A 20,639-nucleotide genomic window follows, 5' to 3' on the forward strand; every position below is an offset into this window, starting at 1 on the left:
ACTCTGAATTAGAAGAGATTGTCATCAACTGTAAGGGAAGAGGGGGCCACAATTACGTGTTTGTCTGTGAGGTTCACTAATGAGGCCTAGATGAGGGGGTGACAACCCCTTCCCTCTGGGTGGTCACCCTTGACCCCCACAGAGCAGACTTGGATTCCAAGCTTGGTTCCACATTCCAGAGTACCAAGGGCCAAAGGACAGAGTCCACAGTATTAGTCAGCTGAGATTGCATAACAAAGTCCCACAGGAGGGAGGGGCTTCTCCTGAGGCCTCTCTTCCTGGCTTGCAGACGAGCTCCTTCTTACTGTGTCCTCATATGGCCTTTCCTCTGTGTGCATGTGTGTAGGAAGAGAGAGATCCATCTCTTGGTGTGTGCTCCTTTCTCATAAGGACCCCAGTGCTATCAGACGAGGATCTCCATTTAATTACCTCCCTATAGGCTTCTGTCTCTGAATATAGTCACATTGGGGTTAGGGCTTCAACATATGAATTGCGGGGGAGCACAATTCCATTCATAACAGTCATGACATAGCGGAAAATTCTAGGTCAGCCGTGGGAGGGTCTGGAGGATGTGGGTAACACCAGCGGGGTGGAAGAGGGATTTACCTCTTGCTGGAACCCCAGTATGGGTTCAGCAGAGAACAAGTTTGGCACAAAGGGACCTATGGGGTGGAGGCTGAAGCTCAGAGGCCTGAGACCAGCCTGCCCGGAGGGGTTAGAACTCCCTAAGTCATCGGTCCTGGACCAGGAGCCCTGGGAGTTGTTCCCTGGCCATCACCAGGGTAAAGGGCCCCAGCTGGGTAGTGTAGCCCGGGAGTGTTTACCTAATGGAGAACACAAAGGTCACAGATACCTTAGCTTGGTCCAAATATCTTCTGGTCGCCACTCCCCAACATTGTCAATACTGTTTTCAGAAAAGTAGAAGAAACAGCAACTACTCCCCTCTTTTTCTCTCCTTCTGACCTGTGTCCCCCTGAAGCTGAGAGGGAGTGGGGGGTGGGGCTCACTCGGGCACCAGTCAGACACAGATCAGAGCTGAGACAGCAAATCCTGAGGGGAAGGAGGGGGGTCTGTCAATACCAGCCCATCATGTAATTTAAATTATAGCTATATTTATTTATTTTTAAAAAAAGATTTTATTTATTTATTTATTTGACAGACAGAGATCACAAGTAGGCAGAGAGGAAGGCAGAGAGAGAGAGAGGAGGAAGCAGGCTCTCTGTGGAGCAGAGAGCCTAATGTGGGGCTTGATCCCAGGACCCTGGGATCATGACCTGAGCTAAAGGCAGAGGCTTTAACCCACTGAGCCACTCAGGCACCCCTAAATTATAGATGTATTTAAATGAGCACCTGCTTCCCTCTGGGTGGGTCTGGATTTCCCCTGCTGGCCCTGGGGGGCTATGCCACAGGTTTGGGAGGTCCACGTGTCTGTGGTCACTCAAGTCCTTCATCCCTGGGGAGTTCCTGGGTCTGGGCTGGCCACCATCCTGGCATCCTCCACTTCTCTGGCCACTCAGTCGGCAGCTACCTGGGACCCGAACTTGTTTAGACCCCATTTCTAAGTCCCCCTCTTTGTCCAGAATCCCACTGGAACTTACACAACCCTAGCTGCCAAGCTCGGGTTTCAACACAGTGACTGAAAACCCTAAGGAAGAGTTTCTGGTCAGGAGTGGACCAGTCTCCCCCCACCCCCCCTGCCACAGGAGGGTGTGGAAAAGGAGCCAGTGCAAGGACTGAGCCCTCACTGTTCTAGCTAACTCGTCTGAGAAGCCCCAAGAAGGCCTTTCCCAGGACGCATGGCCGCGTTATATCCAGTCGGCTGCCCGGCCCAGGGCGCTCAAAGCATCTCGCTGGGGAGTGTACAGATTAGCAGCCTCAGTTCCCTCAAAGCAGCTGGTTTCCTTCCCAATCTGGACCCATCCGAGAGGGGCAATAGGGCCTTGTCTTCCTGGAAACCATTCACATGGGTGCCTGTTTGTCCTGATCCTGGCTGGCTTTTCTGTGATGCAAGTTTTGGCGTGACAGACACAGGAACTTTTCTGGCAGCGCCCCCCCCCCCCCCAACTCTCCTCCAGCAGAGTTCCAACACCCCCCCCCCCCCCCCCCGCCCAGGACTGACAGTCCTTCCTCCTCCAGGCGAGACCCTCAGCCCCAAGGCTGCTGGCTGACCCATGGCAGCTACTCCAGGAGGCCATTTGGGCCTCTTCAAGAGCCGGTCTGTTTGTCACCCCCTCACTTTTTCTGTTTATCTTTCCAGGGCTATTTGCGACAGCCTATCCTTAGTCCACAGAAAGGTTTCCTTTTAAGGCAATTGAGGCATTCTTTTTGGGGGGGGGCAGGTTTACAAGTTTTTCTGAGATTTCTACACAAAATTTTGCTCTCCTTTATTTGTCAGAGTGTGTGCGTGTGGGACACCTGGAGGCCTCAGCTCGTGTGCCCACATGAGCACTGCTAGGTCTAGGCCAAAGCTGGTGGTCAAGGTCTAGCCCTGTCCAGTCCTGCAGAAACAGGGTAAGCTTGGGGGTCAGTTGAACACAGACACCCTAGCCTCTGCTCATCGACCAGTTCTGAGACACTGGAAGCGGCGGTGTGGGCGTGGCTTTGTGTGCCTCAGTTTCCCCATTTATCAAGTCCCCATTGGACTAAGAGGCCTGTGAGGGCCCTTTGGGGTAGATCTCAGATTGGGGATCACTGGCCTGGGCTCAGCTGGTCATGGTGCCTGCCCTTAGGCATTTGGGTGCAGTCAACTTTGGCCTGAAATACCAAATCCTAGTAAGAGAGATGCAGTAGGGCATTAACATTTATTATTATTATTATTAATGGTTTTCAAATAGGACCAGGACTACAGGGATAGAGAGAGCTAACGCTAACTGGAGTCTTTTAGGCATCAAATACTCTGGAGGAGAAGGGCCAATGGCAGGCTGTTCCTCATTGGCAGATGTTAGAGCAGATGGATGGCATGATGTATGTGAAGCTTTTCCAGTGCAGGCAAGACCCAAGGTTAATACTTAAACCTGTGGGAAGGGGCACTGTGGGAGAATGCTCTGGGGGAGGGTGCTGTGTGGGGGGGTTCACTGTGGGAGGGGGTGCTGGGAGACAATGCTTTCGGGGATACACTGTGGGGGCCACAGTGGGGGGCTGTGGGAGGGGTGTTGGAAGAGGTCGTGTGGGAGCAAAAATGCTGGGGGTGCTGTGGGAAAGGGCTCTGAGACCTTTGGAGATTCGGAGGTGGAGGCTCATCCCTAGGGCATCCTGTCGTACTCCTGGTGTGACTTCCTCCAGGTCGCCACAAGCTGGTGTTTAAGGGTTGCTGCCATCCAGCCCCGTCTCTCTCCAGGACAGCCCCACACGTGGCTCAGTGAAATTGCCTTGGTGATACCCTACAGGCAGTGGTGATGGGTGGCCAGCCAGAGGGAGAATCAGTCCAGTCTACCACACTGCCCCGGCCCCTGGGAGCTGACCAGGGAGTCACCAGGAGACCCTCATCCCCTGGGGGTCTGAGGAAGACCCCCCACTGGCCATTTGCTATCTACCAGCAGAGCTGCAGCCCCAGCTCCTCCCAAGCAGCACCCAGGACCCACACTTGTCTCCGTCCTGGGCACAACTTCCCTGTCAGCCAGACAGGCTTTATTCTGAGTATAAGGCTGGTGGCAGCTAAGGGTGACCCATGTTCCCCAAGCCTCAGTGCCAGTAGAAACCATGGAGACCAATGGGCCAGTGCAGGGGTCTGGCTGTGTGTGGCTGGAGCCCTTCCTGGCCCTGGGCATGGCATGGCCGGTACACTTGGCCCTAAACCAGAGGGCTCTGGGGTCATCCCCTACACTGCCCACCAGCCTGTGGTGTGTCGACCCCACGGGGCCTGGCTTCTTCCTGCCCGTGTGTACTGCCCTCCGAGGCACCCGGGCCCTCTTTGTCCCCTGCTGCCCACCCCTGGCACCTCCCAGCGGCTCCAATCACGGCTTTTCTTCCGAATGGAGCAATTGCCACTGATACCAGTAGTCTCAGGTAACTTTAATGAAGTGCGGGCAGTCCTTTGCCTCACGGTGGTATAGGGAGGCCTGAGCCCAAAGCAGAGATGCAGCTGCCGAGACCGGCCGAGCTCACAGCTCCAGACTCGGGGGCCAGGGCGGGAAAGCATCACTTCTCACGGCAGAGTCCAGCAGCCGAGCCTCGCGGAAGGTCATGTCTGGGCTCTAGGCCCCGAGGCACCCTATGCTGGCGTTACCAACCCACGGCCCGTACATATGATGGGACAACATGGGCGGCGGGGGCCCCAAAGCGACCGCCGCCACTGTGGCCCGGCAAAAAGAGCGCTCTTACAGCTCCACGAGAAAGAGTGGTCATTCCGTCATTAAACAGCACAAATTCTATATAAATAAAAAGTAAAAAGGGGGAGGATATGGGGGAGGGAACGAAAATTGGCACAGACACAGATATATTGCTTTCCAGTTTCAATGCGACAGATGCAAATCATGACACCAGGGGAACAGAAACAAGGGCTGGATTTAGATTTTCAAAGCCAAGTGTGTTCTCCTTGTGGGGCTGGTGGGTTGCTAAGATGGACAGGGATGGGGAGCCAGGCCAGAGACAGCTTGGAGTTGGAGGCCTGAGAAACCCCGTGCATCCAGAAATGTGCAGAGGGCACAGGACTCCACTCCCTGCCCTAAGCTCCCCAGGAGAACAGCATTACGTTAAAATGGTGGCTCTGCTCTCCTTGCAAGAATAAAGCACAGAGAAATAAATACAGTATGTGGACATAATACCTTCAAGAGACTGTTTTCTGTCGCCTCCCTTGCCTCCCCGCTTCAACAGGTCCATAAGCAGAGGAGATGTTTGGGGGCACATGCCCCCCCCCCCCCCACAACCATGTGCTGCAAGTTCAGGCAGGAACTGCCTTGTCAAGTGAGCCCTCCCATCCCCACCCCTGCCACGCAGGACATGGGAAGGATCATAGGACATTGCCACCAGGTACTGGTGTAATCACGTGACAAGTAAACACCTTTTCCTGAGTCACACCATCACCTCCCTCCTCTGGTTCACTACATCCTCTCTTCTTGCAAGACCAGCACAGAAACTTGGCTTCTCCTGGTTTCTTTTCTCCTTACCCTAACCCCTTTCTTTTAATTAAAAAAAAAAAAAAAAAAAAAAAAAGAGCAACTGTTCATAGATTTGTTTCTTCAAAATTTAGTGGCCTCCCTCATTCTCTTTTTTCTAAGCTGGGTGGTCAGGAGGGTTACTGGGAATGTCCTGGCTTCTGTACTGGTATTTGGAGAGCAGGAGAGGTGGGCAGCAGGGGCCGGGGCGGGGTGTGTGTGTGTGTGTGTGTGTGTCTCTGTCCTTCCGCCTGCTCTGGGATAGGAGCCCAGCATCTTGAGCCTGGCTGGCAGAACAGCTCCCCCCTGCTCCTAACATTCCCCCATTCCTGATGCTCAGGAGACTTTAGAATGGGCTCCTGAGAAAAACAGCCGGAGTGTGGAGGAAGACAAAATGTCACTGGGACACGGACTGCCTATGGAGTACATTCTAATATCGTATTAGGTATCTGAATCTGTTAGGAAAAAAACTTGAAACTATGTAGAAAACTTAAAAATATTCAAGTATCAAAAGGCTATTCGGATCAAAGTTTAAAACAAGCTGTCAGCAAGCTGTTGCTGCCAAGAGGAAACTTTACAAAAGTTAGTACTGAGTTTGTTCAGCAGAGAGCGAGAGAATGAAGTGATCTGTGTGGTGAGGGGGACGATCAGGGGAAGGGAGGGTATTGGCAGAGGGGGTGACGGGCTGGAGGAAGCCAGAGAGACTGAGGCCTTTTGAAGCTGAAGAGTAGAGCCTTTGCCCAGCAGGCAGTGGACAGGGTCACTATCTCTGGAGAAGAAGCCATAAAGTGCACAGCCTGGACCTCCCTCCCCCTGATGTCGGTCCTGGACAGACGGACAGACAGACATTACATGGCTCCATGGGGAGCTGCCTTCCAAGGGGACATGAATAGCAAAAACAAAGCAACAGGACAGAATAGGAAGACCCATATCTGGACAGAGCTCCTTCTAGAAAGAAAGAAAAGGAAGGAGGCAAAAGGGGTCAAACGCTACACAGTGTTGACTTAGCTTTTCAAACCCTGTTAAGCAAACAGAGTCAAATTTCTAAGTCAGGGAAACTGAAAAGCCCCCACCCACACAGGGACAGGGCTGTGGCCCCCACAGTATGAAGCAGCATCAGTGTTTATTCAAGACACCATAGTGAGGGAATCTGGTCATGTTCCCTTCTCCCTGGAAGAGGGTGCATCTTGACAAGTGATCCAGTAGAAATCTTTTAAACTCTGGTAAGTTAAGTTCGTAGAAACCACTCCCTTCGCCTGGTCCCACGGCCAGGCCTGCGCGCCGAGGCATGCTGGCGTGGGGCGCCCTCTGGTGGCAGCATGGAAAACCGCAATCTGAGGCCCGGCGGGAGCTCACAGACCCAAAGGGCCCCGAGGCCCATAACTGCCCAGGCCACTTAGCCTTTTGCCTTGGGTAGCTGTCTCTAGGCAGGTGGTCCAGCCCTTGGGGGCAAGGCGGCCCAATTACTCCTCAAGAAGATCCGGTTCCCGCTCTGTGGATAGCCCGATTTGCCAGGAGGTTTCCAGGCCGGTCTGCCGGCCTCTCAGAGATGGAACTGGGCCTTTAGACTTCAGTGGAGAACAGGATGCTCTGTCTCTTGCTGTCTGGGGCAGGGATGGCCTCCAGCTGCAGGAAGTACAGCAACACCTGGACCTGCCAGGGCACAGCAGGGAGGAGGAGAGAGGCAAGTGGCTCAGAGGGATGCTCATAGCTGCAGAGTGTGCTGGTGACAATGAGCTCCTCCTGGCAAGAGATCTGAGCATCCCTGAAGGAATACCAAGCCAGCCCTGAGAAGCCCCAGGAAGGAACAGTAGGAAGGGCAGTGGCCTGAGTCCTCCCATCGCCCCCCACCCCTCAGCCACATGGCCTCAGTCCCTCTCTCTGCATCTCGGCCCCCTTCCCTGTACAGCTGGGTAGGAATGACTGGCAGGACTCCGCAAGGGCCAGGCAGAGGCCACCTCTGTGAGGTGAGGCAGCGTGAGCTGGAGTCTGTCTCCTCATACCTGGGACATGACTTCCAGGGACCAGCTGTCAGTCATGGATATGGGCTGGCTGGGGTTGGCAGGGAGCTTGCTTTCCTTCTCTGACGGCCGGAGCAGTGTGGGGCCGAAGACTGTGGCAAGGTTGTGCAGGGACATCTTGTTCACTGTTTCCTTTTCTGCCACCCTGCAGGGGGCCAAAGCAGAGGGTGCTACTGTGACACAGCTTTCAGAGTGGGGGTGAGACAGAGGGGCCAGACCACCCCGCCGAACTCAGGAAACATGACAGTGGGCCCCATCTTTCTGCCTTGGGCTGACTCTACAACACAGACACCCCACCCCTGGTCGTGCCGAAAGCAGACCCCACCCCGCTTCTTTTGGGTTGGAGGAGCCGAGGATGAAGAGCACCCGAGGCTGGCAGGGAGCTGGCCAGCTGTGGGCCGTGACCTGCTGGGGAAAGAAAGCCTAGCCACTGGCTGTAACTGAAGCATCTCACTCCTCCCTTAAGACTGGAGAGTACGGGTGAGTGGCAAGGTCCCTAGGAGCCATGGACTGCGACAGGAGCCAGTGTGCCACAAGAGAGACTACCCTGCAGCCTGGGGGTCCTGGAACCCTGGGCCCGAGGAAGAGTTGGGGTTACCTTTTCAGGTGGTCCAGAAGGAAGAGGAAGGTCAGCAGGTTGGCCTCTGGGAGTGACAGCAGCAAGTTAAGCATGCAGCTCTCCTTTGCAACAGGGTCTGACAGAGCTGCGGGTTGGAGGGGGGGATTGGGAGGGATGTTATTCTCAGCGTCACAGTCAAGCTGGAGGCCCCTCCTGGGGCCCGAGTCAGAGGGCAGAGCACAGACCAGGCCCATCATCACCCTGACCCACACAGCATTGGCCCCCAGTGAGGACCCCAGGATGGGTGCCTTTTCTGTATCCCAGAGGGCTGACAGGCACCCCAGGGACCAGTGGCAGAAGATGCCAGGCATAGCTGCCCTCCTGGCTGGCTTGGCCATTCCCACCTTCTGCTTGGAAAAGCCCAAGGCATGAGAAGTTGAGCATGGAATGAAACGTAAAGGAAGAGGGGTAGGAGTTTTGGGGGGGCCCTGGCAGCTCCCTCATCACCCTGGGTCCCCTGGGCCCCAGTACCCCCACTTCGGATACCACCCTCTGGGTTGACGTAGGGTCAGCTGGGCTTGAAGCCCCACTTGATGGGACTAGGACCTGGGGTTAGAGGAGCAGGGCAGGCACTCCAGTGAGGAGGAAGGAGCTTCTAGGACCCCATACCCCCGTGTGTCCACAGAGGTAGCGGCTGTTTCACCCTCTGGGGCCACTTGGAGGGATGCGGACAACGGGAGGCCCTGTAAGGATGGGCAGAGGCCTTCTGGTACCAGCTGGGTACACAGTCCCCCTGCCACCCACCAAGTTTGGACTGAAACACGGACCGGGTAGAGAGGGGAAGCTCCCATGCTCACCAATGCCCTCGGCAAAGTTGGGGTAGAATTCATCGGTGAAGAGAGGCTCCGGCAGCTCACGGAAATACAGCTTCAGCGTTCCGGCAATGGCGTTCACGTCCATCTCGCTCATCATCACCGACACGTCCTTGTTATCTGGAAGGAGTGAGGACATGAAGCATGGCCTACTCAGGAATCCCAAACAGGGCTCTGCTCTCCCTGTCTCGGCCTAGCACAGTCCACAGCAGGCTGGCTTTTGGGGTTCCTCCTTTCAGCAGCTCATCTTCTTCCAAGCACACCAGTGATTCTGACATGGGAGGCGTCCTCTCTTGATGGGCAAGGGGCAGCCTGGCAGCTGAGCCACCATGAGGGGCTGTGAGGCTGGTGGAGGCCAGACACTGCCTGGGCAGGGATTGGGGGTGCTCTGCTCTGTAGTGACCACCTGGCTACAGGCATCTTCTGATAACATTAAGATACTGAGTTTCAAACCAGTGCCTTCCCTCTGGACCATGGTGTCACAGGCCAGGGAGGGGAGAGGACACAGGCACCAAGTCCAGTCTCTGCCCCCTTCTACTCTGGGAAGCCTCTGGGGTCTCAGCATCCTCATCTGGGGATTAAGGCAGTTCCACCAAGTTCTAATAGACCACACTGACTCCTGGGCTTTGGTCAGCACCTCTCTTCCAGCTGGTGGAAGCAGACTAAACCCCAGCATGAGGTGGGGTGGCCCCACAGAAGCCCCTGGTCCCACTCCATGGGACCCATCACGCATGGTTCAGACAGGAGAATGGGCTTCTGCAGAACCGCCTCCCACCGCTCCCTCTTCTTTTCATTTGAAAACTAAAACAGTAAAGGAAAGGTATGGAGCCAGCATGAACCAAGCCATGGGAGGCACATGGTTACCACACCCACACCCCCAGTCCGCGCTGCCCAGGCTGACACTCACTGACATCAAAGGCGGCCTTCAGTGCCTGGATGTCTGTGGCCACTCCAGACACGCGGTAGATGCCCACTTCCTCCATGCCCCGGCGCTCGATCTCTTCCACACACTGGCGCACAATGTAGGGCACCTTGGATCTCTCCCTCCTGCAGGGGAGAGGCAGTGCCTTTAGTGCCTGGTGCTCCGGCTCAGGCTGCGGTGAGGCTAGAACCACCCCGTCTGAACATCTGGACACCTGGAGATGGGGGTGATGGAGGCCCCCAGGGTTGGGCTCACACGGACCTGTCTGCATGCTTTCCCTCTGCTGTGAGAGCTCATGATTACCATCACTTACATCTTATGAAGGCTTTGTTCTTCCTTTTTTTTTTTTTTTAAAAATTTATTTATTTATCAGAGGGGGGGGCGGAGAGAGCGAGCACAGGCAGACAGAATGGCAGGCAGAGGCAGAGGGAGAAGCAGGCTCCCTGCCGAGCAAGGAGCCCGATGCGGGACTCGATCCCAGGACGCCGGGATCATGACCTGAGCTGAAGGCAGCTGCTTAACCAACTGAGCCACCCAGGCATCCCTGTTCTTCCTTTTTAAAGGTTTTATTTATTTGAAACAGAGAGAACACGAGCAGGGGAGGGTCAGGGGGAGAGGGACAAGCAGGCTCCTAGCTGAGTGGGGAGCCCGCCACGGGGCTTGATCCCAGGACCCTGAGAACGTGACCTGAGCCAAAGTCAGACACCTCCCTGAGCCACCCAGGGGCCGCCATTATTAGGGCCTTTCTAAGGTAGCTGGATGCCTGTGAATTATACAGGATTTAGGAGGTCAGGAGGCTTTTCGAAGTGGTATCAGCTATAGGAAGTCAGTTACAAAGATCCAGGTGTTGGGCAAACAGGTGGCCACACAAGGTGCTGGACTCAGTCTCGGCCCTGCTACCCACTTGCTGTGAGGGGAATCCTGATCCCTCCAAGCCTCAGCAAGAGGTGAGAGAGGTAAGCCCTGCACACAGCGTCATTCCACCACCATCTGCTGGATGAATGACTCCACAGGTCTGCCTCCAATCAGCACCCAGAATCCTGGGATTCTAAACACTATTCACTCACGTCTTAACAATGCACAATGCTGGTACCTCTACACGGGACCCTGGAGTAGGAATACTTCAGAAACGGGAGACATGCTGTTTGGAGTGTCTGCTCTGGCCTAGCTGAGCACCTGGATTCAGGTGCCCAGCAAAGCTCCCTCCCCAGCCACCCCATCAGCAGCACTTATTTGAATAACCGCTGACATAGTCCTCTCTGCTCAGGCCCCAGACCCTGGGGACAGCTGGGGTGCAGCTGGGGGCGGGGAGTGGTGTTTGGACACAATTAGGTGTCCGGGGAACATCGGACGCAGGCCCCGGCTCGGACGACCAGTGAGGTCAGGGGCATGGCCAGATTCCAAATGGAGGAAGTGAATGATGGATCCTGGCAGGGAGAGATCTGTGTCCCTGAGAACTGCTCTCCAACATAGACTTCTCCAGGCAGCTGACCTGACCAAGGGGTCGAGGTGGCCATCATTCTACAGGAACCCTGATCAGGATAGATTCTGAGTGAGGGAAGAAAACCCTGACCTTGCACAGTTCCAGTAGTGTGGGAGCCCACCTGCAAGAAGGTGGCGAGGATATTCCTAAGCTGACAGGGCCACGTTTCACCCTATCACGGGAGGCAACCAAGCACATAGAGTGCTCTGGGGGCCTGGGAGGTGGCCTTGTGCACAGAGGACTGTGTACAGAGAGGGGAGACCCTCACCTGTTCTTTCCTTCAGAAACACCTGGCGAGGAGGAGTGCCCACTGTGCCCAGGATGAGAGACATATGAACTCCAGCCCCCCTCCACTCACTTGGTGACCACGGCAATCTTGACTCCGAAGACGCCCGTCTGTTTTCGGGAAGGCATTCTCTTCAAGCTGAACTCCCTACTGGTGAACTTGACAGAGAGCTTCACTTCAATCTGCAGGGGGAGGCAGGGGCACGGCCCTCTCAACTTTCTGGGACTCACAGTCTTGAGTTCCCGGAGGTGCAGGGGGCTTAGCAAATCACTCCCCCTCCCCGAGCAAGTGGGCTAAGATCCCAGTGTAGGGCGGGTCCCTGGCCCAGCTCAGCAAGAACCGGGACCGGTCAGGATGATTCAAGGGTTGGTTCTTGCAGGACACTGCCCCCCAAACCCTAACTCCCACTGCTTTTAATAGTTAAGAAAACAACAGAAAAAGTACAGACAATAACATAACAAAAAGTCATGAATTATCTATCAAATGTTAACATTTTGTCACATATGCCCAGACCTTTTCTGGTATGTAATAGTTTTGTTATTTTTTTTAAAAAGGTCTAAATCCTTCTGGGACCCTGAAAACTAATCAGGGTCGCAGTTTCTACAGGTCCCGCCTATCCTGTTCAAGGTCACTGGGAATTGCTTTCCAGCCACCAATGGATACTTTCCTGCCCGTAGTGACCCTGCTTTGCAGTGCCTTTCCCTCCTCCAGCCATGCTCCACCTCAGACACTAGCTCAGGCTTAGCCTCCTTCTGATTGTTTTGGAAGGAATCGGTGCCACCCTCATCTTGTGGAAAAAGTAGGCGCCAACATACCCCATTCATGGCGATGACAGTCCGCTGCCAGTCTCTGTCCTGCAGGGCCTGGGGGTCCAGCTGAAAGCAAGCAGTTAGGATTATCAGGTGCCCTGAGATCTGCACAGAGACCCTGCCAGGAAGCAGCCCAAGCCTGTGCCTTCTCCACACCTAAGTTGGAATTAGAGCTAGATTTCTGTTGGCACCTCTGTCTGGAGGCCAAGAGGGGTCCTGACAGAGAACTTGCTAGAAAAACCTTGGAAACTGAGAGCCCTCCTGCTCCCAAACCTGTACTTCACAGGTCCCAGGCTCATGGCTCAGGGCCCTGTTCCTCCCTCTGTCCCTTCCCATGGGAAATTCAAGTCCATACTGGCGGTCAACTTACTCCCCTTCACCAACCATTGCAGGTGCCATGTGCAGCTCAGGGAGGCTGAGCATTTGGCTTAGATATTTTGGGAAACCCAAGTTCAACAGGAACTTTCAGAGGGCAGTTTCCCCCCTGAGCGTGCTAGGTGGTAGGAGCCCATGCAGGAGGGGTCTCCAGTCCAGGCCAGTTCTATGGTTCAGAGTCAGGACCAGAAGGACCCAGAGCCCAGCTCCAAATCACACAGCCAGTGATGGGTGCTGGGGGGCCCTCTGCACCCTCTCCGACTTCTACCCCACACAGCACTGTCTGAGTACCAGCCTGTAGGACCATGTTGCTGAATCTCACCCCACAGCCTATGTTGCTATGAGACCCTGACCTTCAAGGTCAGGCCAAGGGCCCCCCATCTAGGAGGACTCCATCTTCCCTGTTTTGGTAAGCACACATTCCACACCACTGGGCTGGGCTGGACAAATGAACACCTGGGAAGATCTCGTTTCAAAAACAGTTCCCCGGGTTCTACTCCCAGAGTTGCACCAGCAGCGAGGGGAAAGGAGGGGAAATCTGGGATTCATCTAACTAGAAACCTCCCCAAGGGATTCTGATATAAAGGCAGATTAGGGAGCCACTGTCCAACATTGTATAACCTGGCGCTCCTCCTGCAGGGCCTTATGATTTTATCACTCACTTCATGTCTGCAACTAGACACACCACTGGAGAGCAGGGTCTGTGCCTCGCAATTGCTGCACACACCAACTTGTGTGTGTGCATGCATGCACACGTACACACACACACACACACACACACACACACACGGACAGTACTGAGCACAGCACCAGGTACAGAGGGGTGCTCAGAACAAGCATCCCGTATCTACCCACTGCAAGAGACCCAAGGGGTGAGAGCCACATGGGCCTTGTGCAGGACAGGAAAGAAGGTCCAGTGGCAGCTACAACTCAGGTGTTTGCAACCTGAGCCTCTCTCCCTACACTGCTTGGCACAGAGGCTCAGCACAGGCACTCCTGGCAGGGGCAGCGAGGCATCACCTCCCCTTCAAGGGCCTACTGGTTAACATCCCCAAAGATCTGAAATGCATGGACAGAATGACACAGAAAAAACAAAGGGTGGCAGAATGTCTCCCTCCTGCAACTGTAGGGTCACAGGTTCTCATTCCTTAGGGGCCAGACCTCTGGGCCACAGAGGGGCAGGGCCTGTGAGCAGGGACCAGGCAGTCACAAACTACTCAGAAAAGGAAAACCCAACTTCCCCAAGAGAGCGAATCCCAGGCATCCAGCTGGGGGAATGGCCTCCTCCAGGGGTGGCATGAGGGGATGATGCTGGGGCCCCACACTCTCAACCAGACCAGGTACGGTGAGACAAGGTAAAGGTGGGGTGCACCGCCAGCCTCTCACCCCCAACTCCTGTGCTCTAGCTGTCCGGGAAGGAAAGGGACAGACACCGTCCCTTCTGTTCCTAAGCAAAGGGAGAGCTTCATACCACCACTGGGAGTTTTCTTTAAAGGGAGACACAAAAGCAGCTTCAGCAGGAGACCCTCACTTCCCTGTCCCTCCTGGGAACGGTCATCCCTGGGCCCCTCTCCCAATGCAGCCAGCAAGCAGAGCAAAGGAGCACCACATCCAGGCAGCAGGGACCCTGCCCCGACATGGCCTCCCCCGGGAAACCATGGCACACCCCTCTGCCCACCTTGCCCTTGCACACGAGGTTTCGGATGTAGGTCCACAGGGCGGTGCCCCGAGCACACAAGTGCTTTTCGGGAGAGACCAGCCGGCTCCGGCCCACCCGGCTGGGGTGGAAGTACCGCAGGACGCCCTGTATGGCGGCGGGGGCAGACAGCATCTCTCGCATCCTTGGCCCTGCTGTTCTGAGAGGCCGATGTGGCTAGACAGGAGCGTGTTTGGACAGGAGTGTGACAAGCTCCCGGCCTCCACTGCCTTTTGACCATGCTGGTCGGGAAACCCCACCCCTGCAGCCTGGCTCGCCAAGGTCAAAGTTTCCGATCACCCCTGGATTCTCCTTTTTTGTGTGTGTTTGGAAAATACAGCCCCATCCCCCACCAGCAGCCTATTGGTTACGGGAACTCCGAGTCAGTTTTCTTTAAAGCCCAGAAAAGTCAAGCTTCCTTCTCAAGTGGCTGGTTTCCTGTGGGTGCCTTTGGAAACACTGAGTAACATGTGTCTGCCTGGCTAGCCTGCCTGCCTCATGGCTGGAAGTGCTCTAGGGACACCCCCCTCCTCCGAGCCTCTACCACCCCAGTCAGGGACACCAAGAATAGTATGGAGTCTTGCCTGGACTCAAAGCAGACATCCCACGGCCCCCCGCATCCCCCACCCCCTGGCACAGCCAGCCCCATGGAGGGTGTTCACTGTCATTGCCCACTGCCAGCACCAAGGTCCAGGCCCATCGCCACCTGGCCCCAAAGGCTGTGGCAGGAGCTGGCCTCCAGAGTGCAGACCTGGCCCACGGAGCTGCCAGGCTGCTCCTCACCCAGCCCCCAGGACTTGCAGCAGCTCCAGTGGGAAAGACCGGCCCCAGGCTGGCTTGGCTCCAAAGAACAGAGTGTGCCGAGCAGAGCGGAAGCAGCATGAAGAATAACACGATGATGAGGCCCAAGGCTTGGGGCAGTCGGGCTCCAAACGACATCCAAGGCTGGCACGCGCTCTCGTGCGGCTATTTCAAGGACCAGAGAAGTAAACAAGGCGGGACTGGGATCTGGGAAAATAGATGACTGAGGAGAGAGGACCAGGAAATGGTGCTCCAGACGCCCGTGGGGGCCCCTCGGGGTCTCAAGGTCTCGGCAAGGAATGTGGCTGCTGCTGGGGGATGGGGGACAGGGACTAGGCGGGTGTGGGGGGGCGGTTTCTGCTCACCAATGTTCTCTGGAGGAAGGGCTGGTTTCTAGCTTGTCTCCCCGGGGTTGGGCAAGGTGGGGGGACACTGGTAGGCGGTGGGGCTGGTGGATGGCTGCCCCCGCATGTCTGGGTGGCTCTGCTGAGGACCAGGCGCTGCCCTCAGCCCGAGAGGCAGGACTAAACCGCCCAAAGGAGGCAATACCCATTCCCTGTGTCCACTGTCACCACCCAGGACGGCCCAAAAGGGTTTCCCACGTGTGCTCTGTAACCTTACTCCCTCCCTGGAATGGGTCTTCTGAGAGACACCCAGAGAAATCTCTCCGGGAGGGAAATCTGGTTTCCCGTTTCTGCTCTTATTGCTACAATCTGTTCTCTTGAGCTCCAGCGTCCACATCTTTAATTCCTTGCTGCCCTTCTCTGGTCCCCACCAGGCTCCAGCATCACTTAAATGGATAAAGGAACACTGCCTAGGACATCTAAGATGATAACAAGTGCTGGGGAGGCTGTGGAGAAACAGGAGCCCTCAGATACCGCCGCTGGGGATATAAAATACAGCAGCCACTCTGGAAAAGAAGGGCAGATCCTCGTAGAGCTAAACTTGGCTGCCCAACACAGCAATTCCACCCCCGGTTTCCACACGGGAAGAATGAAAACATCCGTTCACACCAAGACTTGTGTGCACACGTTCACAGCAGTGTTAACCGTAATAGCCCCGAGCTGGAAACCCAAGTGTCCATCAACTGGTTGGTGGATAAACACAGCATGGTGAATGGATACATAGGATGGACTACGATCCGGCCATAACCAATACTTGCTAGCATGTGGGTGACCCCCACAAACGTGCTCAGTGTTAGAAGCCTGTCATAAAGACCACATAATACAGAATGATTCCATTTATGTGAAATACACAGAATGGGCAAATCTGTAGACAAAAAAGCAGATCAGCCTGGGTCTGCAGGTAAGAACATCAGGTGATTATAAATGGGAATGATGAAATGGTTTTGGGGGGATGGAAATATTCTAAAATTGGATTGTTGGTGAGAGTTACACAACTCTGTAAATTTACTAAAAATGACTGAATTGTATACTTAAGATGGAGTTACTGTATGTCATGCTAGTTGAAGAAAATAAGATATAGGCTCCCAGAATGGATCACAATACAGCAAGGAGGGCCCAGGTCACATGGCCACACTTTCTTCACCAGGACAGAGGTACGCTTCTTGAGGGCAAATCTTGGGGAATCTGGACAAGGAGGATTTGCTCACATGTTTTTTACACGTTCAGAGCTTTTAAAGCCTAAAATCTTCCTCATAAGTTTATTAAACAATCTTACCTGTTTTATGTGTCTGGTACAAGAGACACTTTGGACCTCTCCCAGAGAGGGAGGTTTCAGAGGTGACAAGGGTTTCTTCCCTTGCTCATTTACCCACAACAGGGGCTGTATCTCATTCATCTCTGAGCAACCCCCAGCCCTCCCAACAGGTACCCAGGAAGGCATCCCTCCGCCCAATAGCAGGATGCCGTAGCGTGCTGAGTGTCTGTGTGGATGGACCGTTGTGTGGTTTGGTGATGAAAGGCTGGGTCTCTTGGTTCCTTTCTAACAGTATCTGTTCTCCCCAACCAGCTGGCTGAAAACCACATCTTCCCCAAACCCCATCTCCTGCCTGCCTGACCACAGCTCTTATTTTCACTTTCGTTGATGTCTGTCTCTCGTACGGGCCCCAAGCACAGGGCTTTCTTCTTTTTCATTTGCTGTGGTACCTCCGTGTCAAGACACGTGTATATGGGATATATGACATAAACATTTTTCATATACATGGATTACAATACGGGTTGGCACAGACTAAACATTTGGTCACTTGGCATGGCCGGGTGACAGATACCTGCCCTCTTCTGGGTGAGGGTGCTGAGCCTCCCAAAGGTGGCTTCCCCACCATGCCACAGGGGCTGACTGTCCCTCTAGCGGTGGGGGATTTCATGAAGGATGCAAGTCGCTGAGTCTGGGCTACCATGTCCATCCCTTCACCCTGTGGACATGTTAACTCTTTAAAGAAGTTAAAACTCTTTAAAAATTGGAAGTTAAAAAATATATATAATGTATATCATGTATATATTATATATTATAAAATATATATTTTATATATTAACCCTTATATATTATAACCATCAATGACTATATATTATAAAATATATAATAGATAACATAAAATATTATACATTATAAATATTAGAGATTAAAAAATATATACACATATATGTGTGTGTGTGTGTGTGTGTGTATAAAACATAAAATGAACCATTTTTAAGTTCACAATTCAGTAGCATTAAGTACATCCCCAATGTTGAGTAATCATTACCACCATCTACCGCCAAACTTCATCATCATCCCAAACACCATCCCCGTGAAGCAGTAACTCCCCATTTCCACCCCCTCTCAGCCCCTGGGAACCTCTGTTCTATTCTCAGTCCCTAGGAGTTCACTGGTTCTAGGTAGCTCCTGTTAAGTGGAATCCCAGGTCACTCATTCTTTTCTGTCTGACTTATTTCACTTAGTACAATGTCCTCGTAGTCCACCCATGAAGCGTGTATCTGAAAGTCCTTCCTGTTATGGCTGCATTGTATTTCTCTGTATGGATATACCACGGTTGGGTTACGGACCCACCAGCTAATGGACACTTTTGGTTCCTTCCAGGTTCAGGCTGTCATGCATGTACAAGTGCTAGTGGTGTCCCCACATCGCACAGCTGCTGGGAGTGGGGGAAGGAAAAGATGCCTGCGAGCAGAAAGACCTCACAGTAAGACCTCACACTAAGGTCCTGGTGAGGGCTGGAGCATGGGTGTCCGGGCACCCCCAGAAGGGGGAGCACAGCTGGACCTGTCGGTCTATATCCAACCAGGTTTCCACTCACGAGGCAAGCAACTCGGGCCGGCAGAGTTTGGGAACCCACATACGGCCAATCCAAGCACTAGCTTCGAACAAAGCTTCAAACAAAGTTTGAAAACAGACAAACCAGAACCCCGAGGCCCCAATCTCATCCAAGACTCAGAAAAAATGTTAGAAAGAAAAAACAACTCTGATGATCCCACTGGAATGAGTGGTGAGCCCCGCGAGACACGCAAAATACCGGGAGAAATGGGAGAAGACAAAACTCTAGGGTTTGATATAAGTTAATCACTGAGAAGAAACAGCGTGGAGGGGGTTTAGCATCAGAAAATCGGCAAACGGAGGAGAGCAGGGAAAGATGGAAAGAAGGACTTCCTAATAACTGCAAGGCTCCAATTTCTCTGGGCTTTGATGCAATCTCATCAGTCTTGTGCTCCTGCTCAGCTCAGAACATAGGACGTTTGACATTTCCACCTGGGAAAATCCTTCCCCTGAAGCCCCAGACCCAGACCCCAACTCAGTGAAGATTTCCCTGTCCTCTGACTCCCTCCAAATAACTGCATCCAAGCCACGCAGCCACCCCAGGTCATGGCCTGCTCTGGCTCTCAGCACATCTGCAGATCCTTCCTTCCTGAGACTCTCCGCTCCGTGAAACATAGGGGCACATGTCTTCTTGTTCTCGGGGTCCCTGAGGCCTGACATGCAGGAGGCCCTTCATCACTAGGGCGGCACAGCGGGCTCTTGGTGTCTGCTGATAGGACAGGGATGGCTTTGCTTGCTCGGATTCAGGGAACACTATCAGTGGGGCCCTATGCACCTGTCTGCACGTGAGGGCTCAGGCTTGCGAGTCTCTGACTCTTTCTTGAACAGCTGGCGCCCCCAGGGCTGTGTCCCTGTTCTACACTTGGTCCTTCTGCCTTTCTCTCTGGGATGGCCTGATGCTGTGAACAAACCAATTCACCCATCCTGGGTTTAGGAGGGGGAGCCCTCCATCCTCCTCTTGTGGAAATGCCATTGTTTAGGAGGGGAAGTGGGGATCTGGCCAGGCATCTGAAGAGCAAGGGCCGAAACCTGAGACTCAGACCGGTGGTTCCTGAACCTGCAGCTCATCAGTACCACGTGGAACCTGAGACTCAGACCGGTGGTTCCTGAACCCTCAGCTCATCACTACCACGTGGAGGAGGAAAGGGAGCCCGATCAAGCCCCGGGAAATTGGGACTCGGCTCCCCAGATGACTCTGACACCTTCTGCCCAGACAGGTGTGTGAGCAGCTTTGCTAGAGACTTGATTTCCATCCCTTGGCCCTCAGAGGGGCCTGTCCGGCCTCTGCCCTTCCCAGCCTGGACTTCTCCCTGGCTCCCTGTAAACACACCTGGGGTGCTGCATCTTCTCCATTTCACAGAGAGGGCTTTACACTCAACTTTTTAGTCAATGTACATATGTGGGGGGTGGGTAGCACTTGGGTGGGGGAAGGCCATGCTATTCCCAACCCCCCTCCCCAGACCCCCAGCAACGGGGAGGGCAGGGCTCTATGTCCCAACCACGTGGCATACTTGGAAGGGGCCTGATATTGCTGGGAAAAGCCCCACTCAGAAAACAGTATCTGGGGGAGTTGAGGGACACAGGGGGTCATCACCATTCCTCCTCTGACTTCCTGCCTTCTTGCTCCTGGGGATGCTGGCTTGTAAGCAGGCCCCACCAGGAATGGGGGTCTCTAGGGGCAGGGCCAGCCACTGCCTACTCTGTGTGAGTCACAAACGGACCTTGCGTCATGCTGGGATTCCTTCCTGGCCGATGTTGGCTGACCAGGCTTCCCACTCACTCAGCTCTTCCCACTCACTCAGCTCTTCCATGGAAGCAGAAACAGAGCCAGAGCCCGCCTTCTTCCACCAACAGTGACGACACTGAGTAATAATACCAGCAGCAGCCACTGAAGACCCCCATGGCCAGCTCCATGGCAACCGGCTCCAGTTTACACGGGAGGAAATACATTTATGCAGGCAGTGGTGACTTGCCCTAGCTCCCAGGAGGTGCACTGGGGCTGAAGGAGTGGACAAAGGGTTTCCCTTGGGCAACACCAGGAAGGCTGCTCTGAGTTGTTTTCCAACTAGACCTTATTCTTGGGAATGTCCCACGAGCTCAATTTTAGCAAAAATCACCCCTTGATATCTTTGATAGCTGATGAACTTCGACAAGTGACCAGATTCCTTGCCCCCCCCCCCCCATCATCACCTCTGGGTAATGTCTGATTGCCCTGGCCTCCTTTCAGAAAAGAACCCGTTAGGTTGATTTACCCCTGATGTTTCCCCTTACCCCTGATGTTTCCCTTCAGTAGCTTCCAACCAACAATCCCCCCACACCCTGCTTCTTGGCTATAAATTCCCTCTCTCCTTGTCACATTCAGAGTTGGGCTCCATTTCTCTCCCCTGCTACAAAACCTCACTGCAGGGTCCCTATACTTACATCCTGCTGAATACAGTCAACCTTAATG

The 20,639-nt window shown here is 54.1% G+C and overlaps 1 protein-coding gene across 1 annotated transcript in view; it reads right to left on the minus strand.

The window, feature by feature from the left end:
- Positions 1 to 3,990: 3,990 nt before the first annotated feature.
- BCR (BCR activator of RhoGEF and GTPase) overlaps positions 3,991 to 20,639 on the minus strand; it is a 121,435-nt gene continuing 104,786 nt past the window's right edge. The window contains exons 17-23 of the mRNA XM_059140602.1: positions 12,052 to 12,111; positions 11,309 to 11,418; positions 9,453 to 9,592; positions 8,531 to 8,665; positions 7,713 to 7,818; positions 7,097 to 7,259; positions 3,991 to 6,746 (exon numbers count right to left, since the gene is read on the minus strand). Of these exons, the coding sequence (XP_058996585.1) occupies positions 6,657 to 6,746; positions 7,097 to 7,259; positions 7,713 to 7,818; positions 8,531 to 8,665; positions 9,453 to 9,592; positions 11,309 to 11,418; positions 12,052 to 12,111 (804 nt within the window). The 3' untranslated portion in view covers positions 3,991 to 6,656. The remainder of the gene's footprint in view (positions 6,747 to 7,096; positions 7,260 to 7,712; positions 7,819 to 8,530; positions 8,666 to 9,452; positions 9,593 to 11,308; positions 11,419 to 12,051; positions 12,112 to 20,639) is intronic.

The sequence above is a fragment of the Mustela lutreola genome, chromosome 11, assembly GCF_030435805.1.
Source record: "Mustela lutreola isolate mMusLut2 chromosome 11, mMusLut2.pri, whole genome shotgun sequence".
Classification (NCBI taxonomy): Eukaryota; Metazoa; Chordata; class Mammalia; order Carnivora; family Mustelidae; genus Mustela; species Mustela lutreola.